Raw genomic sequence first — 15,179 nt, 5'->3', positions numbered from 1 at the left:
GGTTCTTTGTTTACATGGGTTTATTAACTCAGAGCTCCATATGAAGATGTTAAGGATGTAAAACTCAGTAAATACTTAAGAAGGAACATTTTCTTGAGTCCTAGGGCTAGAAGACAGATGGAATTAGGACCTTCCAGTTATTAATCATGGGACCTCATCAAGTTACTTAAATCCATGTTTTTTTTTTTTTTCATTTTTAAAATGGGAGATAAGAGTAGCTCTGAGAAATTAATGAAAAAAAATGGTATATACGTTTACAACAATCTGCCCCCTAGGCCATATTTAGTAAGTGTAGCTTTTACTTTTAGCTGTCCTTTTGAGCTGGAGAGAGAGAGAGGAAAAAACATAAATGAATTGCAGATGGTATTATTAGGGTTTGGAGGAATTGTGGTAAGCAGGAAACCTCATGAGTAGGAGAGGGTGGTAATGGTAAAGGACTGAAGGCGTGACATGGATTTGTCTTGTTAGGCTGTAGCATTTATGTACATACTACTTGGGAACAGTGTCTGTTTAAGATTTATGCCATCTTAAGGAAAAAGGTAAATTTTATTTCAAGTCTAAAGGGCAGGAGTAAGATCCTTATGAGGAGGTTAATGTTTGACTAAATTACAAAGAATGGATTAAGGTGAAATCTTTAAGAAATGCCAGCAGATACCAAAGTTGGCCACTAGTAGGAGAGAATATCAACTGTATGAAAGCAAAATAGGAAGAATTTGGAGTAAAGCATATTCCAAGCAAAAGGTATACACCGTTTTTTAATACTCGAAGTGGCTTCACCACTGCAAGAGTTTTCTTTGGACTGAGAGTCAGTTGACCATAAGGACTGGGGGAAGCATTTATTCAGCTCTTAGATCCCCAGCACAGTGTTGAACACTGAAGATATAACTGAACTAACTAAACAGTCCCATTTGTCCTTCAAGGAGCTCTCAAGTCATGTGAACCATCTTAGAGAGTGAAAGGAAGGCAGATGGAAGAAATGGTGATAAAAAGGCAAGGCATGAGGTGTGATTACAAGTGGTATGATCTAGGATGGAGAATCCTTTTTTATTTACACCCATCCCTGCTTGTTTGTGACTCAGACCATAGTAACTAGAGCCCAGCAATGTGTTCCTGAGTTAGAAGTCCACTTTAGGGAATATGTAGATATTTACTAACAGTGCTGTGGGCTCTTAAATGGAAACCAAATTCTCAAGAGTTTTTCCTTCTCAACACATGTATTCACCACACTCCACAAACATAATTCTTATAATTTGAGGGAATTTCAGTTTTAGGACTTTATTTCCCTTGTTACAATAAAACCAAAACTTCACAATGGTATGAACCAATACAGTTGTACTTTAAGAATTTTTGCTCTGTTTGTCTTCTAAACAATTTAAGATTTTTTTTAACTACCTACCCTTGAATTGTAAAATCTAAATTCTTGTTTCGTATAAGAAAGGCTACCATATGCTCAGAATAGCTAATTTAAAGTTATACCTGAATCCAAACCTGATGATGAAAGTATGAAACAGAATGATGGAGACCAGTCACACTGAAGGCTAGATACAAAACTAGCAGCAATCCATGACATTTTCAAGAATTTTAACTTTCTCTGAAATTTCTCTCTCTCTAGGCAGAATGGCTAATGCAGATTTGGTGAAATATGGTTTGGCTGATGTGGTAGAAAATCCTGGCATCATCACTGATATAGGGATGAAGGCAGTCAATGAAGTGTTTTCCTGTATCAAGTATCTGGCAATTTACAATTGCCCTCATCTACATAACCCATTCAATTGGATCTCAGGTACTGTAGGCTTAGAAATGCTATATTGATAAGTGAAATATGTGACTTTGTTCTCTTTATGATTATATTCCTAATGTAAAAAATTTATATGAATTGTATATTCAAGATCTGGGAACCTTTGATAATTGAGTTGGAAATATATTCAATGCTTCTTTAAACTTTCTAAGTTCTTTTCCTTGAAATTTGCACTGTTCAGGTTATAAATTCAAGTTACCTAATCTTTAAATGCACTTCTTTGGTTGACACACATAAAAGTAAAGTTACAAATGATAACCTAGGATGTTAAAAGTTTTTTTCTCTAAATTACTTTCAAAATGGCACATCATTTGAAAGGACAAAGTAGGTGTGGTGTGTATAGCTAAAAACTATAATTAGGTGACATCATCAACCTGAGGTCAAATTTTTTGTTGAGTAGAAATCCTATTCTTATTTCAGACCTCTGCTCCCCTGTCTGCAGAAGAGTGACTTTTCCATATATTTATTTCTGATGGCAGGAATTCATTTTCCTTTCTGAAAGTATGCTACTACTTGTTATTTTAGATGCCCTTCTTAAATACCTAAATTCACAAACCTTTAAATAAATTTAGAGCTAGAGAAAGTTTTTCTTGTGAAATCAACTTTAAGCAAACAAAGTACCTCACTGACACTTAGAAAAAAGACTCCTCCTCTTCTGTGGAGTCAGTCACCTTGCAGGGATCTGTGTCTTCTCACAAAGCTACTGTCAAGCCTGTTTTGGGGTGGCCTCTTTGGAGAGTGTTCACTAGAACAACCTGTATGCACCTGCCAGAAGTTAAATTCTGTCAATGGCCCAGCTGGACCAAGAAGTTATTGGGAATATGAACTTTAGGATATAGCAAGTATAGATCACTTTAAAAAAATAACATTTATTGGGTTTTTGGTTTGTTTGTTTTCTTAAATACAGAAGAGTATAAAGAAGAAAACAAAACAAAAAAAAATGGCCTATAATCCCATCACTCAGAACTTCTGTTAACACTTAAAAAATAAAAGTAATATATGCACTTGATAAATTTCAAACAGTACAGAAAGGTACAAAATGAAAAGTCACCTCTTCTCAAGGTAACCATCATCAACAGTTTCTTATATATGCTTCTGGGCAAGTTAGTTTGTACATATTACAGCCTATATGTGTAAAATTTTAGAAAATGACTTATGTATACAAAAGGATCTTACTATGTATACATTGTCCTCTACCTTATTTTTTGCATTAAGTATAATTCAGAGAGCTATCCATATGAACAAGCATATTCAGCTCTTTTTCAGTCTTTAGAAATAGCTGCATGATATTCTGTTAAACAAATGTGCCATGATTTCCTTATTTAGTGTCCTTTAGTGTCCTATCGTTGAAATGCATGTAGATTGTTAAGTGGGTCACAATTAAATTGCGATTGACTTGGCTTCAAGTTAATACTTACCAGGCCATCAAGTTCTCAAAACAGAATTAGGTGCAGGAACATCGTGATAATAGAGTTCTCGTATTTTAGGGATCATGAAATAAGGGAAAAGTTGGAAAAGAATTTGAAAGTCTTTGTGACCTCTCACAAAATTCATCAATAATGGGAAAAGTTACTTAAATTCTCTCTTGTCCTGTCATTTCTTCAACAGACCACTCAAGATGGACTCGACTGGTTGATATCAACCTTGTCCGGTGCCATGCTTTGAAGCTGGACTCTTTTGGCCAATTTATTGAATTGTTGCCTAGCCTGGAATTTATTTCACTAGACCAAATGTTTCGTGAACCACCCAAAGTAAGCACCTTTTTTAAAATTTTTTTTCTTTTGATTGTTAATCGAGCCCTGTGCCTCACACATACTAGGCAAGTGCTCTACCACTGAGCCATAACCTCAGCCCCCAAATAAGCATCTTTTAAATTAAGGGTTTTTATGTATTTATTTTTAATAGAATAACTTGTGAATTTTTCTTTTAAACCTTTTTAATAAAATGCCCTTCTGTTGTTACTTTTCACTGTCAGCCTCAAAGAAGGCATAAAATTTATAATAATGTATGGCCTATTACTGTTCTTCTCATTGAATATTAAGTGTGTCTGGAGAAAGGAAAGAAAAAAATCAGTGTAAGCTATTTCTATCAGTTGTATGAACTAAAGGTAAAGAGAGGCTAGAAATTTAGGCTAAGATAGGTTTTACTACTTAGAGGTATTTGTTGGGAGATTAAATCAAGAATGCAAAGTCTAAAGGATTAAGAACTTATTTTGGAAATGTTTTACTTTGCTGCTATCTCTTCTATTAAGTTTCATATCCTGGGAAATCTGAAGTTGCTCAGTTGTTATTTTAAAACTGCTTAACAGAACTCTATACTTTTCACAGTAATACAAACATAATCCTCCAACAAATTCTGTTCTCCCCTGTCAGTTACTAATGGTTACAGTTCTGCTATTGAAACAGTGCAGTACAGTGGGGGAAACTCAAGATTTGAAGTCAGAATGCTCTACCACTTAACTGCTCCGCTCCTAGGCTATAGTACAAATGTCCCATTGTGTACCTTGTCCTTTCATTCAGTCTAGGAATGCTTTATCTTGTTTGAAGTGTTGTGAGCCTTAAATGCATATGTGAAAGCATTTCATAAATGAATGCTACCTAAATGCTAGTACTTACATAAAGATGAAATGAAGGCATATTAGAAGTGAAGTGTTGTATATTAGCCCAAATTGATAAACATGTGGTTTGGTTTTGCCTTAGGGCTGTGCTCGAGTTGGTCTGAGTGCAGGCACAGGAATTGGGGTTTCCTCAGCCCTTGTTAGCAACCAGAACTCCAATAATGACAATGATAATAATGCCCAAAACAACAATGCCAACATCCATGACAATAATCACCATCACCCAGATGACTCCGATGAGGAGAATGATTTTCGGCAAGACCTGCAGCCGGGGGAGCAGCAGTTTGCAGCCGACGGTAACCCAGATCTTTTGTGAGCTTCAGATAGAAATGATTTTTCCTTTGACTCCATCCCTTTCCCTTTTATCCCCTGTTTCAATTTGTCACTTTCCACATTGAGGGGAGCTAGCTAATAAGGAAGATGGGTGGTGGAAGTTGAATTTTTTCTATTTATCTGTTTTCAAATCTGGCCCTATCTGCAGAATCTAAGAGAATACTAACAGAATGGGAATGACTGGTTGGTGCCATAGGGGTTAGGGTATACTGATAGCATTTTATGCTTGGTTTAACTAAGATAAAACTTTCAATATTTAGGCAAAGGAACCTCTCTTTAATATCTCCCTGACCAATGGATAAGTACATTTAGCATAAATGTAGAAGATATTTTTGGATATTCTGAGAACTCAAAAAAATAAATAACTATGTGTGCTAGATAAATTGGCATCTTTCACATACCTTTAATCAATAAGTAGTCACTACCACCTAGCAAATTAAGTACTTTAGCTAATAAAGACTTATTGGGTTTCAATTATGTAATACTCTGTCCACTTTTTAAATATTTACTGAACATCTGTTGCATTCCAACCCATGTGTTAACAGGGTCCATCTTGCCCCTCTATTGGTGAGTGAGCATGGAGTGAGATTATTTCCTTAACAGCTATTTCTGTTTCCCAGTTGACCCATAAGAATTCAAAAAGGAATTTTTTCTAGACATCTTTTTTGTTGTTACTCCTTTGTAAACTGTGGTAGACCCAATAATTAATGAGATACAGGATTCCCTAATGTTAGGTAAGTGCTTATGTAATGAAGGCAAACTGTGAATATACTGGTCCTGACCAAAGACTCACCGATAGGCATTGTCTTAAACCATTTATTTCTCTTTACATTTTCTCTATAGAACTGTTTTGGCTCTTATCAGAGTCACCACTACTGTTTTATCAAATCTGGTGGTCATTTCTCTACTTTTATTTTGTTTGGCATCTGAGCAGTATTGCACATTGTTGCCTACTTCTACCTTGAGATGCTTTTGTCTCTTGGCAGCTTTGGAACTGTTTTTATGATTTTACCCTACTTGATTTGACATGTCTTTCCTTTGTTTGCAGCACCTTCTCTATTACACTCTTGACCTTGATCTTTTTTTTTTAATATTTATTTTTCAGTTTTAGGTGGACACAATGTATTTAGTTTATTTTTATGTGGTGCTGAGCATCTAACCCAGTGCCTCATGCATGCTAGGTGAGCACTCTACTACTGAGCCACATCCCCAGCCCTTTGATCTCTTTTTTTTTTCCTTTACATGTTTTCTCTTAGATTCATGGCATTTGTGCCAACTTTTTGCTGTTACATTTTACATGTTCATTTCCAGGCTTGACCTTTCTATATTAACTAAATGCAGCTGTGTCTACTTTCATATCTTCTTTTTTTCCACATGAGTTCTCTTAGACATTTCAAACTTGGGGTTAAATCTCTCCCCTGGCACTCACCCCAAAAGATAACAAAAGTGCAGAGCCAGCAGGTACTAGTGATGAGAGAAGAGGATGTGAAGTCAGATATTGTCTTTTTGTTCCAAATGTCATTAGACAAGGTACACATAAACATCTGAACTTTTGACAGCATAGCCCATTCTTGGAAGCTATTACATCAGATAAAATGCAGAACTACCCAATCCTGTAAACCCAGTTGTGTTTAGAGGGTATGTATTGGGCATTTACACTGGGAAGTTACAAGGCCATAGGTTGTTTTTTTTTTTTTTTTTTTTTTTTTTTTTTTCAGTACAGAGTTCAGGGTACCTTTTATTTTGAAATCACATATTAAATATGAAGGATTAGCACTGGTATTATCCTGACTCAAATTGAGATCAGTCAGGTGCTTGGGAAGAAGGGACTAGATAGAGTGTCTGGAATATTGACTGAAATGGTTAGGATTTAATTTTGTAAAAAGCTGATGAGGCCAAGTGTCATTTTATTTACTGTCCTTTGGAAAGTGATCATTTTTACCTTAAGAAGGTATAATAAATGATGTCTGAAATTTTCATGAAATTTACACTGTAGAATAAGGAGAATAAAATCACATGTTCTTATTTGTTGATTGCCAGTGAGAATAATATTGAAGACTTTGAAGCACATCAACCATTTAAATGATGTTAAAATGTTTAAAAAGGTACTTAGTATATTAATAATCCTCATTACATATTAGTCAATAAATGATAACTTAACCTCTAAAAAGAAGGAAGAGAAAGGCACAATTTGAGCTTTCCTGCACAGTATATCCTGATATAGCTGGCAGATACCATGAGACTCGTTGCTTATAAGGTGATCATAGGTCTTCTAATAGCTGGCTGGCTTCCACCATCTTCAAGCAAATGGCTTAGAAGGGACAGATCAAACAGCTATACTTGGTAACATCTTCTGGGAGCAACATTGGTACTTTCTTTTTAACTGTGCCACTTTCTCTCTACTTTCAATTTCCAGTGGTGTACTTCCTTCACCAAGTGATCTTTTCTCGTCTATGATTTCCTCTTCTATAAGTTATCGGAACTTTTTGTTAATATGTCTATATTAAAGCATAGTTATAGGCTCTTTTTCTAGAGTGGACTAATGATCAATGACGCTGTTGAGTCCTCACAGCTGCCACAGTTTTGCCTACCATTGTGCTTTTTTTATGTTCCTTTTGGCATTTATTTTGACTCTCTTTATTTTTATTTAAGCATTGAATGAGATGGAAGACATGGTGCAAGAAGATGGAGAGGTGGTGGCTGAGAGTGGAAATGATACACCTGCTCACAATCAGGCAGTCATCCCTGTAGATGTTGATGAGGAGCAAGCAGGTAATCAATCATATGACTCTTCACCTGTCATCCTGAAACCTGGAGCCTAGATTGTAATGAAGAACAAGAAACTCCAAGAATGGTTGTTTTCTGCCCTTACAGCTTCTAGTGTATTGTTGTTTTGTGATGGAGGCCTATAACTTTGGCATCCTCCTCACTGCATGTATGTATCTCTTACCAAATATTTTTTTTTATTATCTTTAATTACAGCAACAAATATGTGTAGTTGCACTCATTATGTGTGTACATGTGTATTAAAAAAGAAATCACTTGGATAGTTAATGGGAAAACAAACAACCTGGTTAAATTTTTTGCTTATACTCTCCTCATTTCAGTGGGGAGGAAGAGCAGACGTGAGTTTGACCTGGCTTAGTAAATAGATCAAAATCTTCTCTCTGTTAGTGGGTGACTGATGGCAGCCTTAGATTCATAGCCCTTTAAAGATTACCTAATACCAACCTTCATATTATAATTGGAGAATCTGATGGTGTTTCAAAAGTTTGAGTGATATGCTCAACACTACTGAGTCAGTGTGACAAATGAGATTAGAACTCATGTTCTTACTACTAATCTATTGGAAAGTTACTTTGTCTTTGAATTGGAAATACTTTTACCCTTGTTTTAAGTGTCTTACAGATGCAGTCATTTATTCAACAAATACTCATTGAGTGCTGATTTTGTGCCAGGCATTGTACATTATAACAGGAAGAAGATAAAATTTCTTGAAGCTTACTTAATAATATTAATCACTTGTCAGAGAAAATTGGGTCAGAAGAGCTAAAGATTTAATGGCTGTACTATCAAACAAGGCATTTTTTACATGAATACACGGACTCATAACCAAAATGTAATATTCATCTAGCCTTTAAGACAGACCTGTAGTCAATTAAAGAATGCAGAGAATTGCTCACTGGTCCCATATATGTTTGAGATTTATCTTTACTTGCTTTGCCTTGACTTATACATTTACAAACCTGGGAAAATATGTAGCCTATTTTTTAAATGATTATGACTTGTTTTGATTATTTTTATGATAATTTATTCTACTTTTTGGAATAGTTAGGATCCTAGGATAAGGGCCATATTATCTTCTATTTTAATTTTCCATTAGGAATGTGTAAGGTTTATTGACATACTAGTCGTATTTAATACATACATAGTGCTTTAGAGTTAAAACACTCCTCATGGTACCTCATCTAGGGGTATAGGTAAGGTCCACTAAAGTGAGTGACAAGTGAGGCTCCACAGAGCAAAAATGACATCTGTGACAATGATCCCTAGAAACAATACTTTGTGTGAATTCTTTTTTTAGGCAAAGAGTAACTGTTAGTCCTGTGATTTTTGTTTTAGGACCCAGTGGTCTTCAGCGTGTAGTTAAACCAACCCCAATTACTGTTCATGATTCAGAGAGTGATGATGAGGAGGACAGTCTGGAACTCCAAGAAGTTTGGATTCCTAAGAGCGGACCTCGTCGTTACTCTGATCGCGAAGAAAAAACTGGAGAGCAGTTGCAGTCCAGGGAATTGTCAGGTGAGAGGTGATGTCTTACTCTGACCTGTCAGTGAGAGTCATCATCATAACTGACCAATTGGTCTTTGAATTTGTCCGTACCACAGCTTGTGGTGTATTTAACATAGTTTTTATGAATTGTGGTAGGAAGCAAGAAAGGCAGTAGGCCAACTAAGAGGTGAATCTGGGCAGTGCTATTGTGAGCAAGTGCAGCACAGCAGAAATTGATGATGAGGGCTCAAGGAAGAGAAGAAGTAAGAATCCTGTGGAGGTTTTAGGTAGTTTATGGCATCAAAGTTATCAGGAATTGCCAGGAGGCCTGTGTCCCATTTAAGGGTTAGCTCCTGAATCATCCAAAGCTCCCCAGCTAATACTCTATCCACTTGTACTTGGTGAATGTTGGTGGCTAGTTTGGTGCTTCAAGGAGCTCTAAAGTTTGTTTTAATAATCCCTTGCCTCCCTTTAAATAACTTTTAGTTTTATTATTTCTTTGTCTTGCCTTCCTTTTCATTTCTCAGAACTATATGCTCACCACTTTTAGCAGAGGGTGGTTTGTTTTTTATTTTTAATACTGAGAATTGAATCCAGGAGCACTCAGTCACTGAGCCACATCCCCAGCCCTTTTCATTTTTAATTTTGAGACAGGGTCTCATTAAATTTCTTAGAGTTTTGCTAAGTAGTTGAGGCTCGTCTCAAACTTGCAATCCTCCTATCTCAGCCTTCCACGTTGCTGGGATTATAGGCATATGCCACATGCCCGTCACAAAGGGTATTTATTATTATTGTTGTTGTTCTAATTGTCCACTTTTCATAAGGTGCCCTCCTCACTCCTTAATATGTTTAAATGTTATACATTTAACTCTGCACCTAAAATATGTGTACACATCTGTGTATGGAAAGCTTAGTTATTTTGGATTTTAAATAATTTACTAACTATTCACTGACTGTTCAATTTTTAGTTTATGCCTTTTATAAAGAAATTCAGGTAACAATATTGTGGTTGAAAAGAGCCTTTATGGAAATTAAAATTTAGGCAAAATAATGTGACCAGCTTACTAACCTAATGTTTCCTAGAGTTTGTTTTCTAAAAGTAGCAACTATAGTTTCCATTGATCAAACAAAACCTTATTTGTTAATTCCTTTCTGTATTTATTGAGCCTTACTATACCCCAGCTATAGCATTAGGCACCATTCGGGGTACAGAGATGAATAACTCATGGTCTCTTTGTCTTTATGGAACCTCTAATCTAGTCAAAGATCAGGTCAAAAACATAGATAACAGTATTGCCAGGCATATGCTACAGTAGCTTTGTGGGGAGCAGATGCAGAAGAGATTGTATAGAGGTACCAGTCGGATGAATTGGGAAAAAGAAAAGCCCTGAGGTATACTAAGTGAAGCAGAGGTATACTGAGAGAAAAGGTTGGGGCTGGAGTGTAAAATACAGATAGAGGAGACTAAATGAAAAAACAATTTGGAATCATATCATGGCAAGTCTTGAAGGCTGAGCTAAAGAATATACAAGGTAGGCATGAGGAAGTCATAGAGATTTTATAGTAGTTCAATGATGTGATCACAGTTATACTTTAGGAAAACTAGTGTACATTGTTTCCTGTTCCAAATGTACTCTTGCCTTTTGTCCAGAATTTGTACTGAAATCTTTTCTTTTCCTCGGGCCATTCTTCTTTTTCTGTAAGCAGTAAGTGGAAAAGGCAAGACTCCACTTCGAAAGAGGTACAACTCCCATCAGATGGGCCAGTCGAAGCAGTTTCCCCTCGAGGAAAGCAGCTGTGAGAAAGGCTGTCAGGTCACCAGTGAGCAGATCAAAGCCGATATGAAAGCAGCTAGGGATATTCCTGAAAAGAAAAAAAACAAGGATGTTTATCCCAGCTGCAGCAGCACCACCGCCAGCACAGTGGGAAACTCCAGCTCTCACAACACTGCTTCTCAAAGCCCCGACTTTGTAAGGACGGTGAACAGCGGCGGCTCTTCCGAGCCTAGCCCTACAGAAGTGGATGTGTCCAGGCAGTGTGTCTGCTCCCCCGGTGGGTCAGAGGACTCTGAGGCCATGGAGGAGGGAGATGCAGAGAGTTCTGTCTGCCCCAGATGCTGCTGTCACAGGCCCCAGGAATCCCAAAGGAGAACTAGCAGGTGTTCTGATGAGGAACGTCCTTCAACCAGCCGAGCCTGTGTTGTGAATGGCCCGGATGGTACGAGATCCGCCTTTTCCTTTAGGACTCTGCCACAAGGGGGGTCTTCAGGCCCAGCACATGATGAGAGGACTAATGTGAGTGGCTCTGGGGCTACAGGTGAGGACAGGAGGGGGAGCTCCCAGCCTGAGAGCTGTGACGTGCAGTCTAATGAAGACTACCCTCGGAGGCCCCTAACCAGGGCCAGGAGCAGACTGTCCCATGTACCGCTGGTATCTGAGTCAGGTATGACAATGCTCCCAGGATTAGCAACTGCAGGGTAGGGCTGGAGAAAGGCATACTCTTGTTCATAAGTATCCTTACAAAAAGCCAATTTGGCAAATTAAATTCTGTTTGAGGGTTCTGTTAATCATACAGATTTTAAACTAATTTTCAGTAATGTTTTAGAGGGTGGGGGTATAAAACATTTTGTAAAATATTCAGCCCAGAAATCTCAAAATAGTTTAGCTTTAAAAAATATATGTAACTTTGTATTTGCCCTAAATCCAATATTGCTTCTGATGTCTAAGCCCGAGTAGATAAAACTCTGCTCCCACACTTAGGGAGGTCTTAGAAATATACCTTGGCCAAAAGTTGCCAGGGTTGTGGAAATACTGATCTCAGGGCAGCTTCCTGGGTAGACCCCTTAAAAGGACCTACCTCTGCAGTATTTGGTCTTTTTTTTCTGAAATCTAGTTTTGTTTCCAGTTATATTTGCCAGGAGTTAAGCAGGTAAGTAAGTAGTTTTGCTGGAAATTACTTGGGTGAAGGTATACTCAAAGCACGTATATGTTTAATTTCATTAATAGTTATATTATATATACCAAGACATTGGATTGAGCAAAAGTAAGCATGTTTCTTAATCACAATTCTGTTTTACTAAGTATCCTCCTTTACTATGTTATTAATACCTATCAGAATTATTTTATCCAAGTGTCCCTCTGTTTTAAAATCAGCCCTCCAGCATAGGCAGGGTCAGTGCTTTTTACAAACTAATTGTGTGGAGTTAAACTAAGAAAAATAAGCTTTCAGTAAGATAGATATGAGACCTTAATTATTTGTAAATCATCCTAGATTGTAACATAAACTTATATTAAAATACATGAGTTCTGAGTTCTCATTATGCTTTGCAAACACTAGCTCTGTCATGTGGTGAAAATAATTCTCCCTGCTTGAATTTTAAATGTCTTATGATACCTTTGTTTAAATTGTGGTAAAGTATACATAACAAAAATAATTTACCATTTTGAAGTGTGCAGTTCAATAGCATTAATGTTGTACAGCTGTCACCACCATCCAGCTGAACTTTTGCATCATCCCAAACTGATATTCTTAAACAAGTAACTCTTCATTATGAGACCTTTTGTTACTTTTGTTTTTCATATTTGAAAGTCAAATCTACCTGTTTTCCTTTTTTTTACCTTTATGCCATAAAAGAGCTTCCATACTTTTTTCAGACAAATGTTCACATCTTCTCATTCTTTTATTCATTTATTTTATTTTACTTCTTTAGTTTAGTCAGTTCAGAATTGCATTAAATTGACAACTGAAAAGAAAATTTATCATTTTTATAGCACTGAATCCTCCCTTTTAGGAAATAATGCTAAAGTTCTATAGGGTTTTTTGTTGTTGTTTTTATTTATTTATTGTAGTTGTAGATGGATAGCATATCTTTATTTTATTTGTTTCTTTTAATGCTGTGCTAAGGATTGAACCCAATGCCTCACATGTGCTAGGCAAGTGCTCTGCCACAGAGCCACCACTCCAGCCCTCTACAGACGGCTTTTTTGATGGTTATTTTATTAACTATTGGGATTTTCATGTTTTAACTTTTTGCTTTGTGTTTTGCTTATACCCTTTACCATTTTGTTCTGACTTGTTTCATGACTAAAGTTTTTTTTGTTTTGTTTTGTTTTGTTTTGTTTTTTTTAGGTTAAATAACTGCCTGGATTAAGAAAGAAAATTTCATTTGTGTTATGCTTTTTACTGTTGACATTCTTTGCTTTGTTTTTGTTTTGTTTTTCAATTTGAGTAGACTCTTTATGTCTATGTGTTTTACTAGGTAAATTATTTCTTAATAATTTTTATTTATTTTTTATTTATTTTTTCTTTTTTTTTTAATTGTTGGTTGTTCAAAACATTACATAGTTCTTGATATATCATATTTCACATTCTGATTCAAGTGGGTTATGAACTCCCATTTTTACCCCGTATACAGATTGCAGAATCACATCAGTTACACTTCCATTGATTTACATATTGCCATACTAGTGTCTGTTGTATTCTGCTGCCTTTCCTATCCTCTACTATCCCCCCTCCCCTCCCCTCCCCTCCCCTCCCCTCTTCTCTCTCTACCCCCTCTACTGTAATTCATTTCTCCCCCTTGTATTATTTTTCCCTTTCCCCTCACTTCCTCTTGTATGTAATTTTGTATAACCCTGAGGGTCTCCTTCCATTTCCATGCAATTTCCCTTCTCTCTCCCTTTCCCTCCCACCTCTCATCCTTGTTTAATGTTAATCTTCTTCTCATGCTCTTCGTCCCTACTCTGTCCTTAGTTACTCTCCTTATATCAAAGAAGACATTTGGCATTTGTTTTTTAGGGATTAGGTAGCTTCACTTAGCATAATCTGCTCTAATGCCATCCATTTCCCTCCAAATTCTATGATTTTGTCATTTCTTATTGCAGAGTAATACTCCATTGTGTATAAATGCCACATTTTTTTTATCCATTCGTCTATTGAAGGGCATCTAGGTTGGTTCCACAGTCTTGCTATTGTGAATTGTGCTGCTATGAACATCAATGTAGCAGTGTCCCTGTAGTATGCTCTTTTTAGGTCTTTAGGGAATAGACCGAGAAGGGCAATAGCTGGGTCAAATGGTGGTTCCATTCCCACCTTTCCAAGAAATCTCCATACTGCTTTCCAAATTGGCTGCACCAATTTGCGGTCCCACCAACAATGTAAAAGTGTACCCTTTTCCCCACATCCTCGCCAGCACTTGTTGTTGTTTGACTTCCTAATGGCTGCCAATCTTACTGGAGTGAGATGGTATCTTAGGGTGGTTTTGATTTGCATTTCTCTGACTGCTAGAGATGGAGAGCATTTTTTCATGTACTTGTTGATTGATTGTATGTCCTCCTCTGAGAAGTGTCTGTTCAGGTCCTTGGCCCATTTGTTGATTGGGTTATTTGTTATCTTATTGTCTAATTTTTTGAGTTCTTCGTATACTCTGGATATTAGGGCTCTATCTGAAGTGTGAGGAGTAAAGATTTGTTCCCAGGATGTAGGCTCCCTATTTACCTCTCTTATTGTTTCTTTTGCTGAGAAAAAACTTTTTAGTTTGAGTAAGTCCCATTCGTTGATTCTAGTTATTAACTCTTGTGCTATGGGTGTCCTATTGAGGAATTTGGAGCCCGACCCCACGGTATGTAGCTCGTAGCCAACTTTTTCTTCTATCAGATGCTGTGTCTCTGATTTGATATCAAGCTCCTTGATCCATTTTGAGTTAACTTTTGTGCATGGCGAGAGAACAGGATTCAGTTTCATTTTGTTGCATATGGATTTCCAGTTTTCCCAGCACCATTTGTTGAAGATGCTATCCTTCCTCCATTGCATGCTTTTAGCCCCTTTATCAAATATAAGATAGTTGTAGTTTTGTGGATTGGTTTCTGTATCCTCTATTCTGTACCATTGGTCCACCCGCCTGTTTTGGTACCAGTACCATGCTGTTTTTGTTACTATTGCTCTGCAGTATAGTTTGAAGTCTGGTATCGCTATACCGCCTGATTCACACTTCCTGCTTAACATTGTTTTTGCTATTCTGGGTCTTTTATTTTTCCATATGAATTTCATGATTGCTTTCTCTATTTCTACAAGAAATGCCATTGGGATTTTGATTGGCATTGCATTAAACCTATAGAGAACTTTTGGTAATATCGCCATTTTGATGATGTTAGTTCTGCC

General features: G+C 36.8%; 1 protein-coding gene across 5 annotated transcripts in view; it reads left to right on the top strand.

Moving 5' to 3' along the window:
- Window positions 1-15,179, top strand: part of FBXO38 (F-box protein 38) — a 276,681-nt gene that overhangs the window by 248,994 nt on the left and 12,508 nt on the right. For 4 of the 5 annotated variants that reach the window (XR_014023003.1, XM_081301726.1, XM_081301724.1 and 1 more), the window contains 6 exons: window positions 1,613-1,783; window positions 3,407-3,549; window positions 4,498-4,711; window positions 7,401-7,520; window positions 8,871-9,050; window positions 10,728-11,462. Coding sequence is in view for 4 of the 5 variants with exons in the window: in XM_081301726.1 (XP_081157852.1) it covers window positions 1,613-1,783; window positions 3,407-3,549; window positions 4,498-4,711; window positions 7,401-7,520; window positions 8,871-9,050; window positions 10,728-11,462 (1,563 nt within the window). In the remaining variant the exon portion in view is untranslated. The remainder of the gene's footprint in view (window positions 1-1,612; window positions 1,784-3,406; window positions 3,550-4,497; window positions 4,712-7,400; window positions 7,521-8,870; window positions 9,051-10,727; window positions 11,463-15,179) is intronic. The other variant, XM_081301727.1, reaches the window with a different exon arrangement.

This window comes from Spermophilus citellus, assembly GCF_964194105.1.
Source record: "Spermophilus citellus genome assembly, chromosome: 1".
Classification (NCBI taxonomy): domain Eukaryota; kingdom Metazoa; phylum Chordata; class Mammalia; order Rodentia; family Sciuridae; genus Spermophilus; species Spermophilus citellus.
This window is presented reverse-complemented; position numbering and strand designations above follow the sequence as displayed.